At 43.9% G+C, this 24187-nt stretch overlaps 9 protein-coding genes across 9 annotated transcripts; 3 read left to right on the top strand and 6 right to left on the bottom strand.

The window, feature by feature from the left end:
- Window positions 1-77: 77 nt before the first annotated feature.
- On the bottom strand, window positions 78-6657 carry L199_004699 (uncharacterized protein; the record flags this gene model as incomplete). The annotated part of the gene is made up of 24 exons (XM_064890424.1): window positions 78-287; window positions 382-562; window positions 627-930; window positions 1010-1546; window positions 1629-1700; window positions 1762-1903; window positions 1975-2063; window positions 2129-2186; window positions 2244-2342; window positions 2418-2495; window positions 2564-2642; window positions 2704-3325; window positions 3394-3428; window positions 3504-3626; window positions 3691-3719; window positions 3785-4278; window positions 4346-4367; window positions 4440-4527; window positions 4608-4878; window positions 4940-5136; window positions 5215-5271; window positions 5334-5511; window positions 5593-6331; window positions 6391-6657. 24 exons carry the CDS (start codon window positions 6655-6657, stop codon window positions 78-80), a joined length of 4971 nt encoding a protein of 1656 aa, XP_064746496.1.
- Window positions 6658-7391: 734 nt separating this feature from the next.
- Window positions 7392-8542, top strand: L199_004700 (uncharacterized protein; the record flags this gene model as incomplete). Its single annotated transcript, XM_064890425.1, has 8 exons — window positions 7392-7443; window positions 7508-7572; window positions 7646-7654; window positions 7721-7754; window positions 7824-7900; window positions 7969-8046; window positions 8121-8304; window positions 8439-8542. The coding sequence occupies 8 exons, from the start codon at window positions 7392-7394 to the stop codon at window positions 8540-8542; spliced, it is 603 nt and encodes a 200-aa protein (XP_064746497.1).
- A 161-nt stretch (window positions 8543-8703) lies between these two features.
- On the bottom strand, window positions 8704-11985 carry L199_004701 (uncharacterized protein; the record flags this gene model as incomplete). Its single annotated transcript, XM_064890426.1, has 13 exons — window positions 8704-8950; window positions 9121-9466; window positions 9536-9690; window positions 9749-9927; window positions 9990-10239; window positions 10299-10311; window positions 10381-10573; window positions 10647-10743; window positions 10815-11039; window positions 11105-11326; window positions 11377-11395; window positions 11460-11823; window positions 11890-11985. 13 exons carry the CDS (start codon window positions 11983-11985, stop codon window positions 8704-8706), a joined length of 2406 nt encoding a protein of 801 aa, XP_064746498.1.
- A 453-nt stretch (window positions 11986-12438) lies between these two features.
- On the top strand, window positions 12439-13216 carry L199_004702 (uncharacterized protein; the record flags this gene model as incomplete). The annotated part of the gene is made up of 6 exons (XM_064890427.1): window positions 12439-12498; window positions 12557-12586; window positions 12649-12719; window positions 12789-12829; window positions 12894-12923; window positions 13026-13216. 6 exons carry the CDS (start codon window positions 12439-12441, stop codon window positions 13214-13216), a joined length of 423 nt encoding a protein of 140 aa, XP_064746499.1.
- A 227-nt stretch (window positions 13217-13443) lies between these two features.
- L199_004703 (uncharacterized protein) lies at window positions 13444-14349 on the bottom strand (the record flags this gene model as incomplete). Its single annotated transcript, XM_064890428.1, has 3 exons — window positions 13444-13485; window positions 13578-14254; window positions 14346-14349. The coding sequence occupies 3 exons, from the start codon at window positions 14347-14349 to the stop codon at window positions 13444-13446; spliced, it is 723 nt and encodes a 240-aa protein (XP_064746500.1).
- A 271-nt stretch (window positions 14350-14620) lies between these two features.
- Window positions 14621-14878, bottom strand: L199_004704 (uncharacterized protein; the record flags this gene model as incomplete). Its single annotated transcript, XM_064890429.1, has 1 exon — window positions 14621-14878. The coding sequence occupies one exon, from the start codon at window positions 14876-14878 to the stop codon at window positions 14621-14623; it is 258 nt and encodes an 85-aa protein (XP_064746501.1).
- Window positions 14879-15218: 340 nt separating this feature from the next.
- L199_004705 (uncharacterized protein) lies at window positions 15219-16816 on the bottom strand (the record flags this gene model as incomplete). The annotated part of the gene is made up of 2 exons (XM_064890430.1): window positions 15219-15766; window positions 15850-16816. 2 exons carry the CDS (start codon window positions 16814-16816, stop codon window positions 15219-15221), a joined length of 1515 nt encoding a protein of 504 aa, XP_064746502.1.
- Window positions 16817-17541: 725 nt separating this feature from the next.
- L199_004706 (uncharacterized protein) lies at window positions 17542-20535 on the top strand (the record flags this gene model as incomplete). The annotated part of the gene is made up of 16 exons (XM_064890431.1): window positions 17542-17569; window positions 17638-17723; window positions 17796-18061; window positions 18133-18198; window positions 18257-18377; window positions 18486-18628; window positions 18695-18768; window positions 18848-19076; window positions 19129-19269; window positions 19334-19406; window positions 19469-19479; window positions 19564-19694; window positions 19797-19892; window positions 19953-19984; window positions 20057-20303; window positions 20408-20535. The coding sequence occupies 16 exons, from the start codon at window positions 17542-17544 to the stop codon at window positions 20533-20535; spliced, it is 1872 nt and encodes a 623-aa protein (XP_064746503.1).
- Window positions 20536-20946: 411 nt separating this feature from the next.
- Window positions 20947-23874, bottom strand: L199_004707 (pre-mRNA-splicing factor CWC22; the record flags this gene model as incomplete). Its single annotated transcript, XM_064890432.1, has 7 exons — window positions 20947-21939; window positions 21993-22052; window positions 22120-22355; window positions 22425-22821; window positions 22932-23165; window positions 23254-23680; window positions 23735-23874. 7 exons carry the CDS (start codon window positions 23872-23874, stop codon window positions 20947-20949), a joined length of 2487 nt encoding a protein of 828 aa, XP_064746504.1.
- Between the last annotated feature and the right edge of the window lie 313 nt (window positions 23875-24187).

Genomic DNA, 24187 nt, shown 5'->3' on the forward strand with positions numbered 1-24187 from the left:
ACATCATATCCCTTCTTCTTCGTTGTTCCGTACTGAGTGTACTTTCCGATCACAAAGTGAAGGAGGGTATAGTCCAACTAAATATCAACCAGTTTACCATCTTGCGAAGTATTCCCACCGGTCAAATGATTTACAGCCAATTGAACTAGATGTTCATACTCTTCTTGACCAGCTGCTGTGCACAATTCCTTGAATTTACCTTCTTCATGGATTAATTCGTTAGGTGAGCCTTGTTGGATCAGTTGGCCTTTGTCCATCACGAGAATCTTGGAACATGGCATGATTGTCTACGAATACATCATTCGATAATGTCAGTCAATTCTCGTAGGTGACACCAACGACACTTCATATTTCCGATCTCCAGCGTTTTACAATACTCACCCTTAATCGATGTGCAATGATCAATACAGTCGCGTCTGTGAATTCTTCATGCACGACCCTACTGATCTCTGCATCTGTAGCTGAATCGATAGACGCAGTCGCTTCGTCTAAAATCAGTACTCGATGTTTCTTTAACAATGCTCGAGCTAGGACAACAAGTTGTTTTTGACCTGCTGAGAGGCTACTCAGGGTACCGGATCAGCCACCATGTTATTCGACATGTGTGTTGTGGGCTGAATGCTCACTTTTCACCACCACCTTTGATATCATAATCCAGATTCTTGAATATATTATCCTGTTGATTGGTATTAATATTATCGACAGCAGTTTCAGACCCACTCGCTCGTTCATCAATAGAAGCAGGCGCTGAACAAGGCGAATCGTTCTTCTTCAATAATTGCACTTGGTGTAACGCATCGTATAATTGCTCATCCGAGTATTTCCCTTCGATATCGAGGTTCAAACGTAATGATCCGGAGAGCAAGATTGGATCTTGGGCGATGATACCGAGCTTCGAACGGACTTGACCTAATGGGATTTTTGATATATCTACAAAAGCCGAGAGATCATATGAGCAAATCATTACAACTCATAAAAAGTTCAAACCTGAGCGTGGAAACATACTCACCCTTTCCATCGATCTCGATCTTCCCTTTAGTAACGTCCACAAACGAGAAGAAGGCTTTTGCCAAAGTTGATTTCCCACCACCTGTCGCACCGACTATACCAACCCTTTGACCTCCAGCCACTTCAAACGAGACATCATGTAAGATCTCAGGCATATCCGGACCATATCTCACACACAAATCCTTGACATTCAAGGCACCATGTTCGGGCCATTGGCCAAGATCCAACCTTCCTTCACGATCATTCGTCTCGTTATCTTCGGCATACTCGTCTTTATCCCATTGTGGGAGACTAGCATCATCCGGTTCGAGCGAAGGTCCATCTTCCCTTTCCAGCGTACGATATTCCGAGGCTCTCTCGAGAGATACACCTTTCCATTCGAAATTACGCATCTGGATCAAGATCCAGTTCAAATTGCTTGACACGGTTCCTACGAACGTCAGAACGAATCCTGCCGAGGCGCCTGTCGTGCTTGATCTGGTTAGGAGAAGGGCCAGCGCGGTGATTCGAAGGATCGAATCGAATACCTGTAGACTGACTATAAGAGGCGAGTACGCAAAACAATGTAGTCAGTACAGACATCGCATCATTAGTTGTCTCAAAAGTACGCATCGACATACTGTAAAGCCATCGAGCGATGGCTACTGTCCAAACCATTGCGGTGATCTTCATGTTGGTCCATCTCATTAGATCTTTACAAGCGAGCAGCCATCAGCTCCACACAGCTCCTTCGGACGACGGGAAACCACTCACCGTCAATGAAGACTGACTGAGCACCGAAAGCCCTGATAACGGAAGTACCAGCGACGGTCTCGCCGTATATGGCATTGATAGGACCAGGGATGATGGCTTGAAGTCTCCTGACTTGTCTGGACGAAGCTCTGTACCATCTCGCCTAGATGCGTTATATAATCAGAATGTCAGTCAGAACGTAGACCACCCAATTATTCTGGCCAATACACTCACAGGTCCCCAAGAAGCTACGATCAAAGCCACAGCGACAAACGCGAAGGCCCATCCACCATAAATCGATACAGACAACAAACTGATGATCACTACAATACACTCAAGATCAGCTTATATAACTATCTCGTGTAGTAGCTACGAAAATGGTCCTTACCGTTCATAGCTCCTTCGGCAAATTCGCCCAACAACTCGGAACAATCAAGTATATCGTTCTGGAATGGCATTATATGAGTTCATGCTAGTATTGAATCACTGATGCTTCAACTCACAAGGTCTTTACCGAATCTCTGAACGATTGATCCTGCTCGAGTCTTGGTGAAGAAGATCATCTTGGAACGTAACATCGATTCGAGCATCTGACCATGAATCTACGTTGAATCCTGGTCAGTTCTGTTCCTAAAATGCCTGAATCCGCCAATATGCAAGGTTGTGAGTGCACTTACAAGCTTCATAGCTCTCATCCCACCGAAGAACCTGAAGCATTGAAACAAGATGCCAAAGATGACTCGGGCCATCGAAAGCTACAACGATGCAAATCGCAATAAGTAGTCTGACTAAAGTAGCAGATGGAATTGGGCTGCAAACTTACGATGGCATAGAGAGAGACCCAGAAGATAACGCTATGCTCCTTGGACGCCTTGCCACCGTCTTCCGTACCAGTCCAAAAACTAATTAAGCATATTTATCAGTATCTTAGCAATATTTCGGGGCAATGGTGAAACCACTCACGATAGAACAGTTCTTTCAGATACAGGAGTCAAGGTACTAGCCAACATCAACAAAATCACGAGTGTCCAGTAAAACCCTCCACCATTCAGTGCTAAGAGGTTATACCAATGTTTCAAGTCGACTGTACCCGTCACTCTTTGTTCTTCCAATATCAATTGTCTAGGTGTTTTGGGAATGGCAATTTTAATTTCGAATTTTGAAGCTTGTTCAATTGATTTTTCAGATACTTCATTTTTTTCAACTCTCTCCGTTACTTCTTTCGATATCAAAGCACTTTCAGTTGGAGTTTGATCGGATAGGTTAACCATACTTGGCATTCTCGATGGCATCCTACTAGGCATCCTAGTTTCAGTCTTGAGATGCGACATGTATTCGCTATCCAGTAATTCCCTACCCGTTCCATCGAACATACACTGTCCATCTTCGAGGTAGATCGAATGATCCGCCAGAGGTGCCAAAGCTTCGATAGCATGCGAGGCGATGATCACCGTCCGACCTGCTAGTAAAGGGGATTTGAAACAGTGTTGAACGATGTGTTTGGATGTTTGTGCGTCGACAGCGGAGATCACGTCGTCTAAAAGAAGTGTTGATGCTCGGGAGTAGACAGCTCGGGCAAGACTGACTATATATGACCAATTTGGTGCAGTGAGCAATCAATTTTGGTCCTGACGAATATGAAGCGACGCTCACCTCTGGTTTTTTGTCCACCAGATAGAATCTTCCCTCTGCATATTGCAGGAGCGATTTAATAGAGTTAGTATATGTGGTGGTTCCCGCATCAAACCGAGAAGGAAGCTCACCGTTCGCCAATCTCGGTCAAATCAGCATCTTCCAAGAGCTCCAAATCAGGCATCAGCCCAGTGGCAAAACATACGGCTTTGTATCGCTCTATGTCGAGCGGGAGGCCAAAAAGAATATTGTCCCTATGGAGGAAATAGAAAAACCTGTCAATGGGGAACTAACTCTACCGATAGTGGCATAACGAACCTGATACTTTGACTCAACAGCCAAGGTGTCTACCATGGTAAGAGTTGTCAATACTTTCCGAGTAGCACTTTCAGAGTACTGATGAGCAACTCACCTGCGGCACATAGGCCACCGCGCCTTTCACCAAGCTCCAATTCTTGCCATCCAACTCCTTAAGATCCATAACAGGAGAAACGGTATATGATATCTTCCCTTCTATCAATTTAGATTCGCCTAAAAGGGCAAGGAGAAGTAGTGATTTTCCCGAACCGAACTTCCCAGCTACCAGCGAAAATCTACCTCGAGGGAATTCCACATCCAAATTTCGAAGTCTGAAGCCAACAGTATTTTCAGTTGGAGTCGTAGTTGCGGAATCATTATTCCCGGCTGTGGTAGCAGTAGATGGGTCATAAGGCTTTGGTATATCCCATGCGACTGTACCTTTCACATATAACGGTCCATCTTCATTAAATAGATCCTGAGCTGCTGATTCGGAAAGGTATTGGACATCGGTGTTGGTGAGGAATGTGGCGATTCGCTTTGCTCCGAGAATGTCTTGGAGAAGTTCAGCGATTGTGGCCGGGAGGTTGAACAGGGCAACTCGGAGCTCTGTGAGAGAAAATGTCAGAACCAACTGATGTTGATATCTATACTCAGGTGATATGTTGTCACTTACCATCGAATACCGCGATGGAAGTCTTATAAGAAGAAAGATCGTTAGTTGACTCTATCTGTCAATAGTGGTCAGACAGATAGAGAGGCCAACTCACAAATGCAATAGTCGCCGTAAGTTCTTTCTTAGCCACAAGGGTATAATGCGCGAAAGAGACAATCACCAAGATGACTGGAGCAGCGGTACTATAAAATGTTTCGCCGTCAACTAGATGTACTCTTCGTCCACCAAGACGTGAGGCAAAGGGAGAATGTCAACGACTCACTATAACAAACTAGAACCATAACCTATCAATTGAGCCGAAATCAATTTCTTAAACTCCCTTTTCCTGACACTGTTAATCCTCTTGAACCAGAATTTCTCAGTAGCCATCATCTTGATCATTGATATCGCTTGGATGGCCTCCTGCATCAAGGACACTCTTTCGTCCCTTATCGCCAGACGCTTCTCGAACACTTGGTATTCCCATTTGGTAAGGAAATATGCAGGTGGACAGGTGAATATTAATGTGGCGAATCCCCACATTCCCGATGTACCTGTCACAATAACCATCGAGTCAAAATACATGTTGAGGGGCGAGTACGAATCGCGACTTACCAAGTAACATCCAAATATACCCGCAACCAAGTGCTAGCTCCAACAGAGCTCGGAACAGCTCACTACCTGTCCAACCTATTCTTTGTACACTCGAAGCATCAGATGAGATGAGATTGAGGATATCAGCTTTAGTGTGTACCACTTTCTCGCCATCTTCCTTTTCACTTGCTGCGAATAGATTTCTGGTGAGTACTTTCCTGTAAAATGAAAAACATCATTAGCAAGTTTTCGGCAAATGTTCTTGGCTCTGACACGTATTCTTTTTCGTCACTCACTGGAACAGGAGGAAAGATGTGTGGGAATTGATTCTCGGTCCACCATAAGCCGTTTGCCTATTGGCACAGTCGTCTTATCAGTCCTGCTCCAATCGTGAGGGATCTCACAATTCACTTACAGGTTATATTGCCTCATGGCAATGACTTTGCCCCCGAAAGTCGTGATCACCATCAACGAGGCAAAAGCGATCGCCGCGTTCCTGGATGAAGTGGGATCATCCAGAACAGATAAGATCTGTTGTAAACATACGTGGGGGATATACCATAATGGACAAGCGGCGATCGAGTAGCCAAATGCTATACAAACGCCAACATCAATTCAGATCCAGCCACGATGTCGCTAAAGCATGATCTTGGGATAATTTCTGACCAACTCACCTTTAACAACAGTTACTTTCTGAGGCCACCAAACAGTATACAATAAAGACCAAGTCTTGTGATTTTCCCATTTCAGCTTACTTCCATCTTCGTTCGAAGTCATAGTCTGATGATATATATTTTGAGTTCGCAGATCTTTCGCGGTGGCAGGCAAATCGGTAATATCAACTTGATCTTTACTCGAGGTCTTCATGATCATTGGAAATACGAAACCGAACAATAACTGGCTGAAAATCGTCGTTGTTTCTTGTTCGATTATATTTCCAGATTGATGTTGATGACTTCCAATTATTGGATCTTCCTTTAACAGGTTGGTGACTGCTTTAGAGTACATTGGAGCCAAGTCGATATACAGATTAGGGCTTGTGAGTATATTCCCACCGATCATTACATGTATCACGTATCCTCCCAAGAGAGCATATCGTGTCCAATGAACGAGTGAGTATGCAGATTGGTAGTAGAATAGGTATCTTCCTATAGTCTGGAAGTAAAGGTGAGTAACCATAAAACTCGATATGGTGAAGATGTGAGTGGTAAGTGATTTATGAATAGATATGCTCTTGGTAAGCAAATAGACAGAAGCTAAACAAAGGAGATAGACTGATGTGATGCCTTCGATGGTGAAGGTTGTGAATGCAAGATGATCAGATAAGATCGGTTGACGTTTGATAGCAGTATATATTTGTAGGCCGATAATGGCGAGTATTGCAAGTAAGAGAAGACATTTTGGGAAGAGCACCTGTAAAAGACATGATTAGGTAAATCCCAGCATGGAGACGAGAAGGAGTGTTTACTCACTTTGTTCCAAAACTCCGCTACTTCAACAGGCTCTCCATCCTCAGCCAGATCTCTGGGAACTTGTTCACGTAATCTCGCATTCAACTCATCTTTTTTGGTTGCGATTTCTTGTTCTGACGGTCTATCAGGTAGTTTGATTCTACCCTGTTTGTTTTTCTTACAACATGAGGAAATAAGAGTGAACAGCGATACCAACAGAGTAAGAAGGACTATGGAGATACACGTGAGGTCCACCACTTTTGACCATGTTGCAGAGGTGATACCCATTTCGGGGTGATATTTCCCAAAAGTTGTAAACTAGATTCCCTGAAGGTTTCAAGGATCAGTATCGCAAATCTCGTAGAGAAGAATGAGAGTGATTTTCCTTAGTCCAGTACTATTTTATGTTGGATGCGAAGGGATGATGAATCAATCAGTTGATCAATCAGTCGTAGCAGTTCTTATACACTATCTCGAGTCAGCAAGTCTATTTCAACATATCGAGCCTATCATTCATGGAAGGAAGTACAGGAGAACAATATGAAAGGAGCTCAGACAGTCCTTCTTCAAAGCATCGCGGTCACAGTATATGACGATCCGCTATAAAGGATTGATATGACGAAGAGGCGTATGAAAGGAGGCGATGGCGACGAGAGAAGAAGGTCATTGGAGACGCATAGTATGTCGAGAGCTGATTCTGCTTTTCTTGACCTCTTTTCCTTGGAGATCAGACAGTATAGTATTTTGGTTTTGTGCTGGAGTGTACCTGTAAGGATGAATATGATACAGAGGTGATGATTTCGAGGAGAGCACATATTGGGTGTTGTACTCCTATCAGGTTTCGGTCTCGGCTAGAATTGGACCCCAACCGGTCCGCTTAAACTGTCGTCTTCATCCGAGATTGGGTCGTCTCTCTTTATCTCTCGAGACCTTCTTTCTCACCCAATCTTATCCAGCTATAAGTAGCTAGTGTTAGGTCTATTCGGACAGCATAACGAACCGCCATAACAAGGCTGTATACCATGGCGGCCAGGAAACCATTACTCCTGATCTGTGATGTCCAAGAACGGTTCAGTCGGTATCCCCTTCCCTTACTCCCAATGTCTGTTGCTGACGGGCGTCAATACAATCTTGATAGGATCAGCGATATATGGGTTCGATCACATGAAGAACACAATATGTAAGATGATGGAAGTTGCCAAGGTGTGTACTGTCGCACCCATACTACTTTGTTGTTATAAATAAGGGTAATGAGCTGATTTGATTTGATCGGTAGATATTGAAAGTAAGCTCTGTGGATACCACTCTATTGGCGGTGGTGTCTCACCTAGGCTGATGAGTCGTGATCAAGCTCAACACTTTGGTGACTGAACAAAACCCGAAAGGTCAGTCCAGTCAGTTGGCTTATTCACTTAAGTAGAAACTGATATGACATTTCTTCGTCATCGGCGTAGCTCTGGGATCAACGATACACGAAATTACAAATCTGCTTCACCCTGCGAGACATCTAGGTACATATCCTAAGACAAAGGTAAGCTATACATCATCCTCATATATCTCGGACTGAGTCTAAGCTAAGGTATTTGATTACGGTCGTAGTTTTCAATGATCACTGATGATACAAGATATGATATCGATAAAGGTCAATTCGACACGTACATTGTGACTGGTATAGAGGTGAATAATATCATATAATCCACCTTCTCCATGCTAGACGGATCCAGGGTATTGACAATAGGCATCCAACTCAGTCTCACGTATGCGTTCTTCAGACTACCCTCGACCTGCTGAAACTACCCACTCAGCCAGAGGTATTTGTACTCGCAGATGCGGTGTCATCCTGCAACAAACCTGAGATCGCGATAGCTTTGAGGAGGATGGAACTGGCTGGGGCGAAAGTGACTACTAGCGAGAGTATGATTTTCGAACTACTAGGTGAGTCTACATAGTTGGAACTGATTGGGTCATTTCTGATAGCGCTGTGGAAGAAGCTGCTTTTCCTTTCCTCGATTGTGACTACAAGGTTTCGCATCCTTCGCTGATACCTTGTTTTTTGCTTTATCATCTAGGCGATGCAAATAACGAAAACTTCAAACAAGTAGCATCATTAATCAAAGATGAGAAAACAAATACTGCGACTGCTTTAAGGACCCTATGCGTCGAGCAGATTTAAGAAGTCTGTCAAAATGGCTTATTTATGCATAATCATCAGCAATGTGGTTATCTACTTCTATTCCTGCACCTTTTCACCTTTCCCACTTTCATTTCGCAAGACGATTTCACCCTGCAATGACAATCAAACCCTTCCCTTCCATTGACCGTTTCACTACGTTACTATAACTCATCATGTTCAACCCCCATCTGCTTTTTGATATCCTGCCAATCAGCCCATTGACTTGGATCTCCCAACATGTCTTGCATATCATTTGGATCAAATTCAATCTTCTGCTCTTCCCCTTCTTCATCCTCTGGTATGGGCCCTGCAGCGGTTGGTGGAGCAGGTCTGATGTGGATCTTGGGTTTGGCTGATAGTGATACGCCCAGTGATCTTCGTAGAAGGGCTTCGACTCGTTCGAAGTAGCTAAGCAAGTAGAAACGATTTAGTCAGCGTGAATCATGTTCCGAGCTCTAAGTGTGCCAAATGACGGGTGCTCTCAATCAAGAAGAAAGAGAGGAAAGGGACCGAACGGAACGGAATATAGAGAGAAATGAGGCGCAACAGGCCAATTCAGAGAGAGTAAGATGACTTACGTTGTAGGATCTGCCACGCTAAATCCACTCCTTACCAAACTAGTGTCAAACAAGACTCTGACGGTCTCTCTTAACTCCTCCTCTTCCTCACTAGTCCTCTTTGCATCTCCGTCCTCTTCATCATCATCAGGCTGAGGCAAGTCAAGTACTCTCTCCAATAGACCCTCGATAAGTGGTGATTTCGGGTTAATTTCCAAGACTTTCGGAAGATTCTTCATCATGTTGAACATTGGATCATCCTGAGAATCAGTCTGAGCGGACATGATTCTCTGCATATTCGCCGACCATCCCCACGAATCAACAATGATCGTACAGGGTGAGGTGACAAGTCGGTTCGTAACGGTGACTATCACCCAAAGATTAATGCCCCCATACATTCTCAATCCAAATGATCAATTAACTCGAATTGACTTACCATCATTGATCTGCCCAGCTAGGTCCTTCTTCAGCCACTCGATCAAAGGTTTGAAAGCGATCTTCTGAGCTTCCAACTCCTTCTTCTCAGCTTCATCTTCGTCTTCGTCTCCGAATTTCAATCCTTTCTTGGATACATCTTGGGTGGTCATTCCCCTGCGTGGATATAACAATTAGCTATTTGTCATTTAAGCTGATCATATGATGGACTCACATGAATTGGTCCAAAGCCGCCATCATAGGTTCATCCGACGGTAAATTCAATAACAGGACCTCATATCCTCTAGCATGCAATTTCTCCACGAATGGCGATTTAGCTAAATCTTTGGCGGTCTCTCCTACTCCTGCGATATAGTACATCTGCTTTTGACCTTCCTTTCGGTTCTCAACGTACTAGCGACAACTCCCATATCAATGTCACATCAAAGCTGTGATATGGCGAATGCGTCACTCACCTCTTCGAGAGTAGTATAATTGCTTCTCGTACTCTCAAATCTCAACAACTTGGCAATCTTCAATTTATCCTTTGGACTTTCCATCAATCCGATTCGCAACGCGTTGCCATATAACTTGGCAATTTCCTTGTACTTCTCAGGCTGATCATTTGAGACTTTGGTAAATAGATCGATAGCCTTTCTGACGAGAATCCGTTGGAGTTGAGAGAGGAATCGATTGTTCTGTAGAGTCTCTCTAGATACGTTTAGGCTGAGTGGGACAAGGATATGTAAGCTTCAGTTATCCTAGACGGATCCTATACTACTTACGGAAGATCATCGGCTATCATACAGAATACAAGAGATTGATCAGCATTTAGTCAATCACCACAAGGACGCTTCTGCAACTCACCATCCACTGTAACTTTCAAGTAACTCAACCATCTAGGCATGAATTCTTCTCCCAAATCGTCAGTGATGAACACCCTTTTTACCATCAATCGAACATTATTGATTCCACTAGTCATCTTCGACCAAAAATCTTTAGGCAAGGAAGAAGGAATATACATAATTGCCCTGAACGAAACTCCAGAACCGGTATCACCCTAAAAATACATGATCAGCTACCTGTGTCGTTCAACAGACATTTGTTCCAAAGAGAGGGGAACCATAGCTTACCTTGAAATGTGACCAGCCTAATGGTTCACCCTGATCATCCTTTGAAACAGCTTGATAAAACGCTTTGTACTCCTCGTCACTAACTTCTTTGGGATCTCTGTGGTATCTCACCTTATCAGCTAATATGAATAGGCAACCTCGAGGATCTTTAGCTGATGAATCACTCACCTCATCCATATCGGAGCTTTATCATTAACCCTTATCCAACTCTCCTCTTCAACCTCTTTGATACTATCCTCCTTCGGGGTAGTCTCATCAGTCTCAAGGTCGTCGGCAAATTCATCCGGATCACCATCTTCAACAGGGGATTGAGGCGGTGGAGTAGGTACTTTAGTTATTTTTCGTTCCTTGATATAGATAGGGAAAGTAGTCGAGAAAGTCGAGTGTTTCTCGCTACATCAGCATATAAGCATCAGCTGGACGCGACAATACCCCTGTCAGCGATTGACTGAACGTACATCAAGCTCTTCAATTGATCTACAGATAAGAACTCTGCTTCTTCTTCACCTATTTCCAAGACTATTTCCGTTCCCCTACCAAGAGTATTTCCCCTTGGATCGGGATACACCTCGAATGAGTCGCCAGTAGAGGACGATACGAAAGTGTGTTGGATAGGATCGGGGTTGGAGGAAGTAGCCGGTGGAAGGGAAGATACCTTGACTGTTGGTGAGACGAGGAAACTGTATATATTGTTAATTTGGTACGCTGTCGAAAAGATATCTCAGCTTACCAACTGTAGAAACCAAGACCTATACTCGAAGCACTTGATCAGCCGCTGAACGCACCGTCAATACATCAAATAAATGTACTTACCAAATTGCCCAATCAAGTTCCCATCGACTCCTTGACCTTCCTCAGCCTTCTTCAAAAACTCATTCGTCCCACTCCTAGCTATCGTACCCAAATTTCGCGTCAATTCATCCTTACTCATACCTATACCCGTATCTCTAATTATGATCTTTCCCGTCTTCGGTTCTAACAGACTCTCGTTGGGGTTTGGGATTACTTCTATAGTCACGTTTCCTTCTCCGGCTGATAAGACTGATCGATCAGTTAAAGAGACCAATCGTAGTTTCTCCAAGGCATCGTTCGCGTTTGAGAGTAATTCTCGGAGGAAGACGTCTTTATGCAAGTATAACGAGTGAATGACCAATGATCGAAGACGTGTTATATCGGACTACCAAGTAAAGTAAGCTCAGCAAATCTCGTTCTTGTTTCAGCTTCTAGCTTATAGTTGACATACCTCGTATCTGAATGTTTCAGTACCCTCGTTGGCTTGAGCAGCTACGAGACCACCTAAGACGGTAGTTGCTGCTAGGAAGATCTTTGAGAACTTCATGATTGTTCTCCTGAGATCCTGTTTTCACGCTGTCTTTCAGTGTCCGATCTGGTCAACAAGACGAAGGAAATGATGTTTATAGAAGTAACTTTTCACCATATTCCTCCAGCATCCCTCCTTCCTGTCTTGTCGATGTCTAACAAGAATAGCAAGTGATGACGTGGAAGGGGACATGTGGGGTAGATGCGGGGTGAAGATTGGTTCCGACCTCCACCCGGAAGATTCAGAGTCAGCCTCAGCTTCGATCGCGAGCAGAAAGACTCTTCGACCGAAGTGAAACTACGAGAGATAACATTACGTACACTACCAGTAACTTCGAGACAGATACTCGGTAGATGACTCAGAATCATACATGCGCTCCTCCGGACCAGGCTAAATTTCCGTGGAGAAACGACAGCATATGGATGAGAGCCCAAGGCAGAGAAGGGACATCCACTTCAGCTCAAGACGATCATGCCCCATTCAGCAACGTTACAGGAGAAGCAGAGGAGAGAAGAGCATCAGCAACGAGCGGTAAGCTACATGATCAATACTTGTTTGCGTCATCAGCTTACAGTTTCTCCGGAAACAGTACGAGATACAGCTAGCCGGTGGCATGCAGGTGAGTTAGCTCGACCATCGGGGAACCCCATATGTCCTTGAGCTGAATGCTAATTTCGACAGGGAGCAGCAAGATGGACAGTATACGGGACGATAGCTTGTGCTTTAGGTCACTATTCTTATCCGCCTTTTGCGTGAGTCAGCCATGTTATCATATATCTTTATCGGGCGATATCATTAGCTGACGAGTCATTTCATGATAGGCGTCAGACGTTAGGTCTGAAGGCTTTTCTTGTCAGTTCAGGTGAGCTCCTTCCTCAGTACTGCTCAATCATCCGCATATCAGCTCACAATCGTGTGTGATATAGCAACGATATTTGGTCTGGTCGTAGGAGCAGGTAAGTATATTGTTGTCAGCATATTCTCGTTACTAGGCTATCTCGCCGACGTATGATCATAACGAAGATCGATCGGTGACTGAATTCCGGTCCACTTTCCAGATAATCACCTACTGAAATATGAAACACATCTTCGAGAAGCTGAGAACGATATACGTCGTCAAGCAAGATCAGAATTAGCTATGCAGGGGATAATAGCGTCAGAGACGGAAATAAGGAAATGGAGGGAAGCGAATAAAGATAAATTGGAAGCTCAGGCGCAAGCATCAGCAGCGAGAACAACTTCGTCATGAGGATGAATAGGTAAGTGATCGCTTCATGGCCATGGTCATCATCATGGGGTGCTACTTACTGACTATATCGGCTGTCCTGATCGTAGCATGTAAAAATATTATCGTTATGTATAGATTATGGAATTGACTGCAAAATATGCTAATCCTTGTTGACCAATCCTTTGTTGAAGCAAAACTCTATTTCCACTCAAAACATGAAGACCTGACTGAAGGATAGTCAGTCTCAGCTAATCTCTCCCGTCCCATGACTGTTCGTCCCATTCCCGAGACTATAGTCGCAGTAGGACATAATGATGAGTGCCAAATCAAGAGCGAATGCAGTTTAGGATACTCATTGACACTGTATAGGCGATTGACTCACCTTCGACCTCTTGATGCTCACTGGTTCTTCCATATCGTAAATCTCGTCATCTCCATCATCCTCTTGAACTTCGCAACTCAAACACCAACACTTGCACGTACACCCATCTGTTGTCGAGTTTGATTTCCTCTTTACCACCTTTTTAACCGTTCTCGATTTCTTGTTGCGCTTTTTCAATTTACCCCATAATGGATATTTCGTCGGATCCATCATCTGGTCAGCTAACCAGCTTCTATTCGCTTTCCTGTTACCTAAAATTATCCTATAATGATCCATCGCATTACTCGCAGCAATCTTCGATAATTCATATTCCCCATGAATAGCATGAACTTCATGAATCTTCTCGTATACTTCACCCAACTGATCAAACTTCTTCTCGGTCTTCAGTATTTCTAGTCCTCTATTGAGAGCTTTCAACACTTTATCCTTATCTCGAGCGTAGACTTGTATATCCTTACTGATGAACTCATTTCTGATCTTTCGATATTCTTTCAATCGTAAATCGGAATAAAGCGTTCGAGATGGAGCTGATTGACATGAATCACATTGACATCGAAACCCAAATCCATCCAAGAGGATCTTACGTCTGTTATTGGATGTATGGATCAAGTCGATATGTGAAAGGTAAGATACGGTTATCTGCGCATTCGGTGGAATATCGTCGTATGCGTATAATCCTATATCATATTCATACACACCATCTCACGTCAGCTCATCTCCTGCACTTGTCGAAAGGAAGTATAAGGATATCCCATATACAAAGCTCACTCATTTGTTGATCCTCTTCATACCAATACCATCCAGCATTAGGTACACAACTATGGTTCACCCTCGATCACGTCCTAAATAATCCTACTGATCTTGCTTTACCGTCATTTCGGCTCGAAAGGGGTATAGAATTGGTATTAATCACATTCATTGTTGGGCTCTTTTCTCCATAGTCATCCTTTCTTTTGTACAATGTCCAGAAGGCTTCTTGGGCTTTGGGTGACAGAGCATTGAAAGCTTGATGATACACTGGTTTAGGAGGATTGTCACCGTTCTTATCTAATGTCAATACTAGGAAAGGTGATTCTTTCAAAATCAGAGATCCTTTTAAGAGGAGCGTTAGAATACAACCCGTTACCTTGAGTTGAAGATCGTTTGATATGATACGGAAGTAGAACAGGATCTGACCATTTTCTTACCACTGTTGAAGTTGAGGTTGAGGTTGTTTGGGCCTGATGGTTCGCACGGGGTCGTGAATATGGAAGTAGGTATGAGTATCTTCGTTGTCCACCTGGAATACTGCGGTATGGCATCATGAGTTGAACGTCGAGGTAGCGTGGACGTAGATGGAGCAAAAAAGTTTAGATACAATCAAAAAGGCTGGACAAATGCAGGAAACTAAAGGGTATGGAAACAAACTAATAGAAGCTGATGAGTGTTTGAGTTGGGTGTCACAGTATCGTCTTCCCAACGTCCACTGTCAAAACACAGTGAGTACAAATTAGGGCGTAGAGCGAGACAAGTGCTTCCGGAGAATAGTTGGAAATATTTGTTCTGTCCATTAGATATACATGACAACATCTCCATTTTCACCGACCATATGAACATACAACCAAGATGACTATGGAAGCATGATACTATTGAAGCGTGGAACTATAAAACTTTTCTCTTTTTCACTTTCGCTTGCTCCACCTCTACCCCCAACACTCCCCATACATCGTTCAGCGTCGGATCTTCTGAGAACTCGCCATATTTCGTCTGCATCAACGCTTTGTCCCTACCCCAAATGGTGGAATAATGCTTGAAGGCTCTTCTTGCCATATCTTTCGATTCCATTTCTTTTCCGTGTGCCACATACACCCAAAATAGCTGATCGTATACTTCACCAAATTCATCATACTTCTTTTCTTGCTTGAGTATGTCTAATGCTAGATCTAGATCTGCTAATGCCAATGGTAATCTCTTAGCGAAGTGTTTTAGAGGTAAGTTGGTCCATTTGTTCCTTATTGAATGATACATTTCCAGATTTTTATCCGACTTGGCTATCTGGAAAGGGGATCGAGTGCATGATGAACATTGACATGCGAATCCGTGTCCCCATAGGAGCTGGTGTCGTCTTTCGGATGTGGGGCATGTGATGTCGTCGATATAGGATACTGTTATTTCTGTGCCCGAGGGTATGGTTGTATATGCATATAGGTCTGGAGGATGATCAGCAAATCTCACATCAGCTTTCGGTTCATAACCTTTGGAAGGATGGATTTGCTTGTTTTGAGCCACTTACGGAGCATTTGTTCGTCTTCGTACCAGGTCCAACCAGCATTAGGACAACAAGAATGATTGAGTCTTGATATCGTTTCGAATAGACCTAAGAATCTCGCTTCGGAGACACAATCTGTTTGGAGGGGTATTGAATTCGTCTCGACGATGTTGACAATTTCGTCCGGATGAGCGTTTTCATCGGTTCTCTTATGTAATGATCGAAACAGATTGCGTTGCGCTTTGGTTAAGGTGGTATATACCGGAAAGATATGCTGGTGGGTAAGGTCCTCGTCTTTATGTGCCACCGGAATCGTGGCGAAGGGTGCTTCCTTAAGTATCAGAGTTCCTTTTTCGATCTTCTGTGTGGAGACTAGGCCGAGATTCTTACCATCGAAAGTGGTCATCGTGTAAAGGCTGCCAGGTGGAATAGGCGATGGACTAGTGGGCGACTCCGATCTTGGAGGAGTTGGCGGAACACATGGGGTCACCGATATACTGGCGCATTCAGATCTGCCTGATCTGCCTTGGTTGAAGCTGGAATGTCTTGGTAGCCGTGTTTCTGACTTAACATATCTTGAACTGGAGGGGCAATCTGTTGTTTCGGGAAATGAATATGGAGTAGGGAATGTCGGAAGATCGATTGTTGCTGATACAGGCGTTAATAGCTGAGGATTAGACGAGAAGGAGCAATTCCGATGTTTCGGACCATGAAAGAAATTTGGCGTGAGTGGAGGAAGTCGTCTCTTGACAGGAGATTGTTGAAGAGGTTTTGTCGGAAGACTTTGATGAAGGGGTTGGATTTCGATCTGACCTGACGAGTCAGGCTTCTTGGTGATGTTAGGAGAGATCTCTCTGATCTTAGTGGCAGATGGCGGTCTCGGAAAGAACGGTACCGAGAAGGAAGATTCATCTGACTGAAATTGGTACAGCGGTTGAGGGGGTCCGGTGAGAGGGGCGGAGCGGACCACCGGCAAGTCCTTTCTCCACATGACGCTGCCCTTGGAAACAGACATGTAGCTTGTTTAGCTTGGAAGACATTGCGGTAGATTGGTAGCATTAGAAACATACCTTAAGCTTTGAGGGTAATATCAAGAAGTGGATTGGATAAGGATACTACCCATAGGTTCAAATGTGAGTACCAAGTGGAAGTATGTTTGTAATGAGCGACCTTTGAACTTTTGTATTTGCACGTGAATAGAGATGGAGAGAAATGATAGAAGAGATAGAAAGAGGAATCAGAAAGCAGAGGTCGAGGAAGATGTTTATAAACCTTTTTTTTTCTGTTGAGTGAGAGTGACTTGTTTATCTGCCAACGTCTTGTCAAATAGAATGACGGTGATAACACTAACCCCATTCGGAATCACTCGACGAATGATCTGAGCAGCACCATCAAACATCAAACATCAAACATCAAACAACACCGCGATCCTCTGCTCTTCTCCCTCCCTGTGCTGCTCTTCTGATCGATCTGCATGGGTGATTTGATGAAAAGCGCACAGACCATTTGCCTCGTTTCAAATGAGCAGCATTCAACTTTATGTTAACAACGTGCTGAACACGTGGATATCTATCCCCCAAATCGACTCGTGCCTTTGACCCGATATTTCGGATCAACATTGCGACCAGCAACAATCTCCGAAAAGCCCTCTTCGATGTCTTTGTTTCTATTTCTGCTTCGGTACGACCACTTGAACAGTTTCTTCAAGGATCAATCATGGTGGGAAAGCCTAGTATAGCAGAATGTAAGTTCCCAATCGATCTTCCGATGATACCGGAACGAGATGACCTATCTTTCGAGCTGCTTTGCCAGGCGACCGAATTATGACTTCCCCAGGGTCGATATTGGAGATGGAAGAGAAAGTGCTGAACGGGAAGAAAGTGAGGGTATGGAAACATGTCAGTGACTGATCGAATCCGTCTGCATTGCAATCCGCTTCAGTATCGGCTGAGTCTGTTGTCCGTATGCAGTTACCTCCGACATTCCGTCAATTCCTTCTTCACACCTTACATACATACTCTGATCGCCAATTCCTATCCTCACCTCTGCCTGTCCCCAAACGACGTCATAGATCACACGAGGATACCTCGTCATCATCTACACAAGCTGCTGATCCCAGAGAAAATGTCACATTCAGTCAGGTGTTGGAAAGGAGTTTGAGACTCGCTGCCTGGATGAGGAAAAGAGGTTTAGGAGTAGGTAGTAAGGTTATGATTGGCGGTAGGAACTGTACAGGGTGAGTAGGATGGGCAGCGACACGGGTTGATTCCAACGTATCCAGATCCACTGATGATCAAGTTTTGATAGGTTTATTGTATCTTTCGTAGCTACCCATCTGATCGGTGGTGTCACAATCTTCTTAAATGCCTGGCTGTGAGTACAAGTGTATTTCATCCGACAAGTCTTTAAAATATCTGACAGTATAACTTAGACCTCGAGAACAGCTTATATGGTCTGTACGTATGACCACGCCATCACTTGTCCTATTGGATGAAGAAAGAGCAGAAATACTGGGTCCTTATCAATATGTGCGAGAGACTAATTTACCTGATGTAAGTCGATCAACATGTTCCAATCACCTCCTCGAAGGTCGACCAACTTCATGATGTCAATCACACATGCGTCATAGAACTTCCACAATACTGATAGGACCGATTTAGATGTTCTGCTGGTCCGAATCTTCCTATCTCCCTACATTGATAGACATATTCCACACTCCTACGGACGTTCACTCGATACTACGCGGGGATGGATTGGAAGAACTAAGTCCGGAAAGTGATGCTGTCATATTCTTCTCTTCGGGGTACGTCATACTCACCTTAAGAGGTTGAGCGAACATGCGAGCAAAATCACTGATGACACTATATAGGACAAGTGGTTTTCCAAAAGCGGTACTGAGTACACAGAGGATGGCTCTGTCGAATCTATGGTCAGGGATGGTCGGTAAGTGCGATCTTTGGCTGCTCAACTCCAGCACCAAGATAATCAACGTGCTTACACGAGCTTCGGTGCTCTTGTATAGCTCCCTCCAGAGCTGCATTACGAGCAGGACTATCTATACCTCCCCTTCCGAAAGCAACAGATCCCCAGCGTACTCTCCTGCTTGCCATACCGTTATTCCACGTTACAGGATGCCTATCATGGTTGATGAGGGCTTTCTTTGCTGGATCAAGAATAATCATGATGAGGCGGTGGAATACGGATGAAGCAGTTCGTCTAATCGTAAAGGAAAATGTTAGGGTCATTGGAGGGTACGTCAAATATGTGATTCTCCTGTCACAAGCGCTGACATGGTTGCTTTAGTGTTCCAGCAGTTGTTTCATCCATACTTCAGTCTCCATCATTACCGATCAATCAGACGTTTGATACTATTTTCTATGGCGGTGCACCTCCGAGTTCACATATGCCTAAAGAAGTGAAAACGAAATGGCCCAAAGCGGGATTGTGAGCTACCCAAGTTGGATCTTGCCATGAATGTAGCTGATAATATGGTTTGTCTCATTTATAGAGTGCAAGGATACGGATTGACTGAGACCAATGCTTATGTGTGTTCAGTAGCTGGGCCAGATTATCTGGATAGAGTGAGTGATCAGCTAGGTTAATCACATATCTGATTTGCAGCTGATGCTGGTTATTGTGTTAGCCTGATAGCACGTAAGCGTCAACAGTTATATTCACTTGGTGATGCACCCTGTGTATGGTGGTAACGACTGACATAGCTGACAACGATCGATATAGAGGTCCACCTGTACCGATATGTCATCTGAAGATAGTTGATCCTGTCACGAGGAAATCTTTGCCCAATGGTCAGATAGGTCTACTATTTGTGAATGGTCCACAGGTCATGAAATGCTATTTAGGAGATGAAGGTAAGCAGAGAATACACATACTGACAACGCATGTCATTAAATGCATGTGTCATCGTGGAGGAGGTTTCCGTCGCTGATCTTAAATGTCCTTCCTTCGCAAAGTTGCAACACGTAAAGCTATCGATGAAGATGGATGGCTGGATACCGGTGATATTGGTTACATAGATGATGAAGGCTTCTTGTATATAAAGGATCGATGTGAGTCTACTCTAATCACTTGTAAAGAACCTATATCTGATGGCGAACCTCTACATCCAGTGAAAGATGTGATAATACGTGGAGGAGAGAATGTGAGTGGAATGATGATGTCTTTTACAATAAACAGAACATTAACAATACTTGCGTTTTTTTGATACGTTTAGATTACATCATCAGAAGTTGAGAATGCCATTTACTCTCTCCCATACATATCGGAAGTAGCGGCCGTACCGCTCCCTCATGATAGGCTAGGTGAAGTCGTCGGTGCCATCGTCACCTTACGTCCATCAGCTACTTCAGGCAAGACGAGGAAAATCGACGAGCGACGGATATCGAGCGATATCAAGGCTAGAGGGGTGTTGGCTAGATATGCTATCCCGGAGATGATCATGATTTATGATGGTCCACTACGTGAGTCTCTTCGATCCAAATCCAATCAGTTCAACCTTTTTTCTGCGGCAGATTCCACGCTTGGTCCAGACGCTGATTCCTTTTGGTTTGAACCGCGATAACAGCTAAGAATGTCAATGGGAAGATATTGAAGAAAGATCTGAAATTGTTAATACAGAAAGAATGGGAGAAGAGGAGGATCCATCAATCTCTTGGACCATATGAAAATAGTACAATAAGAGCGAAATTGTAAGCGAGTATGGAGAAGTATCTAGCAGTATGGTATATAGTGATTTGTTTTTGGGACTTTGTGTTATTATATGGCCTTGCATTCAGGAATTCGATCTAACAGTGGAACAGCCAGCTGGATACCAAAAGAGTAGCATTTATATTGATTGTATGCATTCTTATCCTATCATATATAATCATACATAATATCTGTAAGATAGATGAATTGCTATAATTCGTTTTTATTTAAGCTTCTCTCAAAATATGACACTGTCATCCACGATCATTCCCCTAATTTTGATCGTTCTGTTAAGTACATACAGATCATGATATCAACACAATCGAACGCAGTAATCCAAAACGTTCTCGTCTGATGATGGTCTTTACAGTCCTCTCCTCAACATGATACTTCGATCCTGCTCCTCTTCTTACTCATTTACCTCCTTCTAGGTGGAGTCGAACTATCTCTCCTTCTCCTAGGTGGCGGTGAATCCCTTCTTCGAGGCGAATCATTCCGTCTTCTAGGTGGCGGACTGGGACTGACATTATCCCTTCTTCGTCTAGGTGGTGATCGACTCCTGGAAGGCGAAGGTGTATGTCTTCTCCTAGGTGGTGGCGAACGAGAAGCACTCTCATCTGAATACCTTCTTCTTCTCACCGGTGATCTAGATGGACTATCTCTTCTTCTTGGTGGTGGTGATCTAGACCTAGAATCCGATGAATATCTCCTTCGTCTAGCTGGTGGTGATCTAGATCTCGAATCTGAACTATATCTTCTCCTTCTCCTTGGTCTCGAATCATCACTATCGGAATCACTATCACTGTCTGAGTCAGATGACGAGGTCGTATCCGAGTCCGAGTCGGAACTCGAATCGGAGTCCGAAGATGAAGAAGCATCAGCCAACATAGCAGCCTGTTGAGCAGCCAACAATTTCGGTGCATTGGCGAGATAAGTCCTCATTTCTTCCGTTACTTTTCCTAAACCGATTGAAGTGAAGTAATTGATGGAGAATCGAGTGTTTTTAGGATTATCCATAGGGAACATTCCATTGAAAGCCTGTTTGAGATCGGGTATCTTGAACCTTTCAACTAATTTATTCAATCCCATCTCCTCGACCATCTCTTGCATCAAAATCTTGATGAAAATTCTCGAACTTGATGTAGTCTCTTCTTCATTCATGTGAACCACACTCAATACTCCCCATGAGATAGCATCGGACGCCAGGAGATGACCGAAAAATCGTCCGATATTTCGTAATTTGTTGGTCTCATATCGATGAATCGTATCGTAATATTTAGCAAAAGATTCTTGGAAATTATCAGTCCAAACTCTATTGAGTTTACAGAATCTTTCTCCGATAAGTCCATAGAAGTTTGAATAGGATCGTTCTTGAGAACAACATTCGACTATCATCTCGCATAAGACCATCTACCAGAACAACGTCAGCTATATGTGCCCTGTGGAAAGAGAAATTAGCTTACCTCCCTGCCTTCGGGGATATTGATCTTCATTAATTTGTGTACTGCTTCCTCGAAGTTGAGCTAAAGCCAAGGGTCAGCACATGATACCAACGGAGATACACAAGAGTGAGCGATAGTCAGTACTCACCGAGTTCATAATCGTCAGGTAAATAGTTCTTCTCAAATTGATCAAATTCGTCTCAGTCATATCCGCAATACCAGCTTTCTCAGGTGCCACATCTTCATCTTCATCATCATCCGATTCAGAATCGTATGAACCAGATTCGGAACCAGATTCGTCATCTGAATCACCAAGAATCTCTTTCTTGATTTCTTCGTATCGTTTTTCGTTTTCGAGGTAGTTAGGGTCGACTTTGAACAGATCTGCGACACAGCGTGAATCAGCATCCATTTCAAGATAGTCTAAATCACACATTGAGAAGGGTGACTCACTAAGCGACTCTTGAACTTGTAGCTCGTCATCCAGCGTCACTCTATGCGTAATCTGTTCTTCCTCTTCCACCAGATCCAATCCCTCAGGTATAGATGGATTATCTTTATATTTATCTTTTCTAACCTGGAATAGAACTTCGATCATATATTGGCATCGTTTGCTGATAGCACCTTCATGTAAGACCGCTCTGAACCTTTCGAATACTGTGTTGTTTGCCTTTGGTGAGTTTTCAGATAAGAACAATCCGACTTCCCGCATGAATCCTACTGCTACCTCGATCGAGTCATCCGTGGGTCTATCGAGACATAGTAGCAGGATTTGCAAGGCGACGATCTCGTGGGCGACGTATTGATTACAAAGATGAGCGATGAATGTTGATGTGGCGTGACAGACGGTCTATATGGGAGTCAGCAATAACTCAATATTACTTCAAATACAATGGCAGGGTGCATGCAAGGTGAAAAGGTTGGCAGCGATGAAGAATCAGGAAGAGATGTGAGACTTACCTTGTCGTTCCTCTTATAAGCCCTCCTGAACTGACTTATCAACCTGATCAAAACCAATTCACCAACTTGAGGTAATTTCGTATTAACGATAGCTACTAGGGCTGCGAAGACAGGCGTGAATGGTAATGAAGAAGCTTGAGCACGCATGATTGATCTTGCGAATAGACCTTTTCCTCTAATTAGATTTTCGCCGAACAATTCCGGTACGACATGCTTGATGTTTGAGACGTTCACCTGTCGTCACAGTTAGTACGGATTGTACGACGGACATGAGAGCGACGAGATTGATGGAGATGTGAGAAAGATGCCTCGATCTACTTACCTTGTTGATCATACCATTTATACTCTTCTTCAACGCATCCCAAGATAATCTCTGAAACTCAGTCGAGGTCTTATCTTTCGCAGCTTCAGCTTGCATTGCTCTTAGTTTCGCCGGTGGGATATAAGCACCACCCGATCTGGATCCTATCAATTTGGCGAATTCTGCTTTGGCAACCTCGTCTGCCCTTCCACTTCCACCATTCACAGCTACTACACCATTCCCGTTAGATTTGGTCAATTCGGATTGAATTGATTGTTCTAACATTGCTGCTTCTCTTGCCCTCCTCCTATTTGGGTCTATATCCATCACTTTAGGTACATCAATATCATTAGGACCCCTTACACCAGGGGGTGGAGGAGAAACAGAATTCCGACGACGACGGGTGGGTGGGGAAGCGGAACGGTCTCGGGGGTTAGGTGAAGGGGATCTACAGAGATTGTCAGCTTGTTGACTAGCCATCAAAAGCTACATGACAGCTCACCTTTTCCTTTTTGATATTGGTACATCGTCTGGTGTTATACTCCTCTTTCCAGGTGGAGAGACGGATCTGGTGTATGAACGAGCAGGCGAACGAGAGCGGGAAGGAGAAGGGGAGGGAGATGGTGAGGGGGAACGAGGCATGTTGCAGGACTTTTCGAGGTTCTTTTGGAAAGTATCTGTTTTGAGCAGTAGAGAAACCGTTTGATCTTCCTTGCAGCTTTGTAACAGATAAGCCTGCGAAGTGATGTTATGATCAGAAGAAGGTTGACTTGTCTCGTTGAGCAATGTTGCTTGTCCTAGATGAACCCAGAAAGACAGGAGAACGGCAAACTCGCTCAAACACATTTCAGTGCTATATGGGTAATTCAAACAAGGATCCTAGCTGGAGCTGAAGATATGTGGCTTTCTGTTCAGGGATGGGAAGCGGGATCAGATGTATCGAGTGGCGAAGTCC

Source organism: Kwoniella botswanensis, chromosome 1 (assembly GCF_036426115.1).
Source record: "Kwoniella botswanensis chromosome 1, complete sequence".
Lineage (NCBI taxonomy): Eukaryota > Fungi > Basidiomycota > Tremellomycetes > Tremellales > Cryptococcaceae > Kwoniella > Kwoniella botswanensis.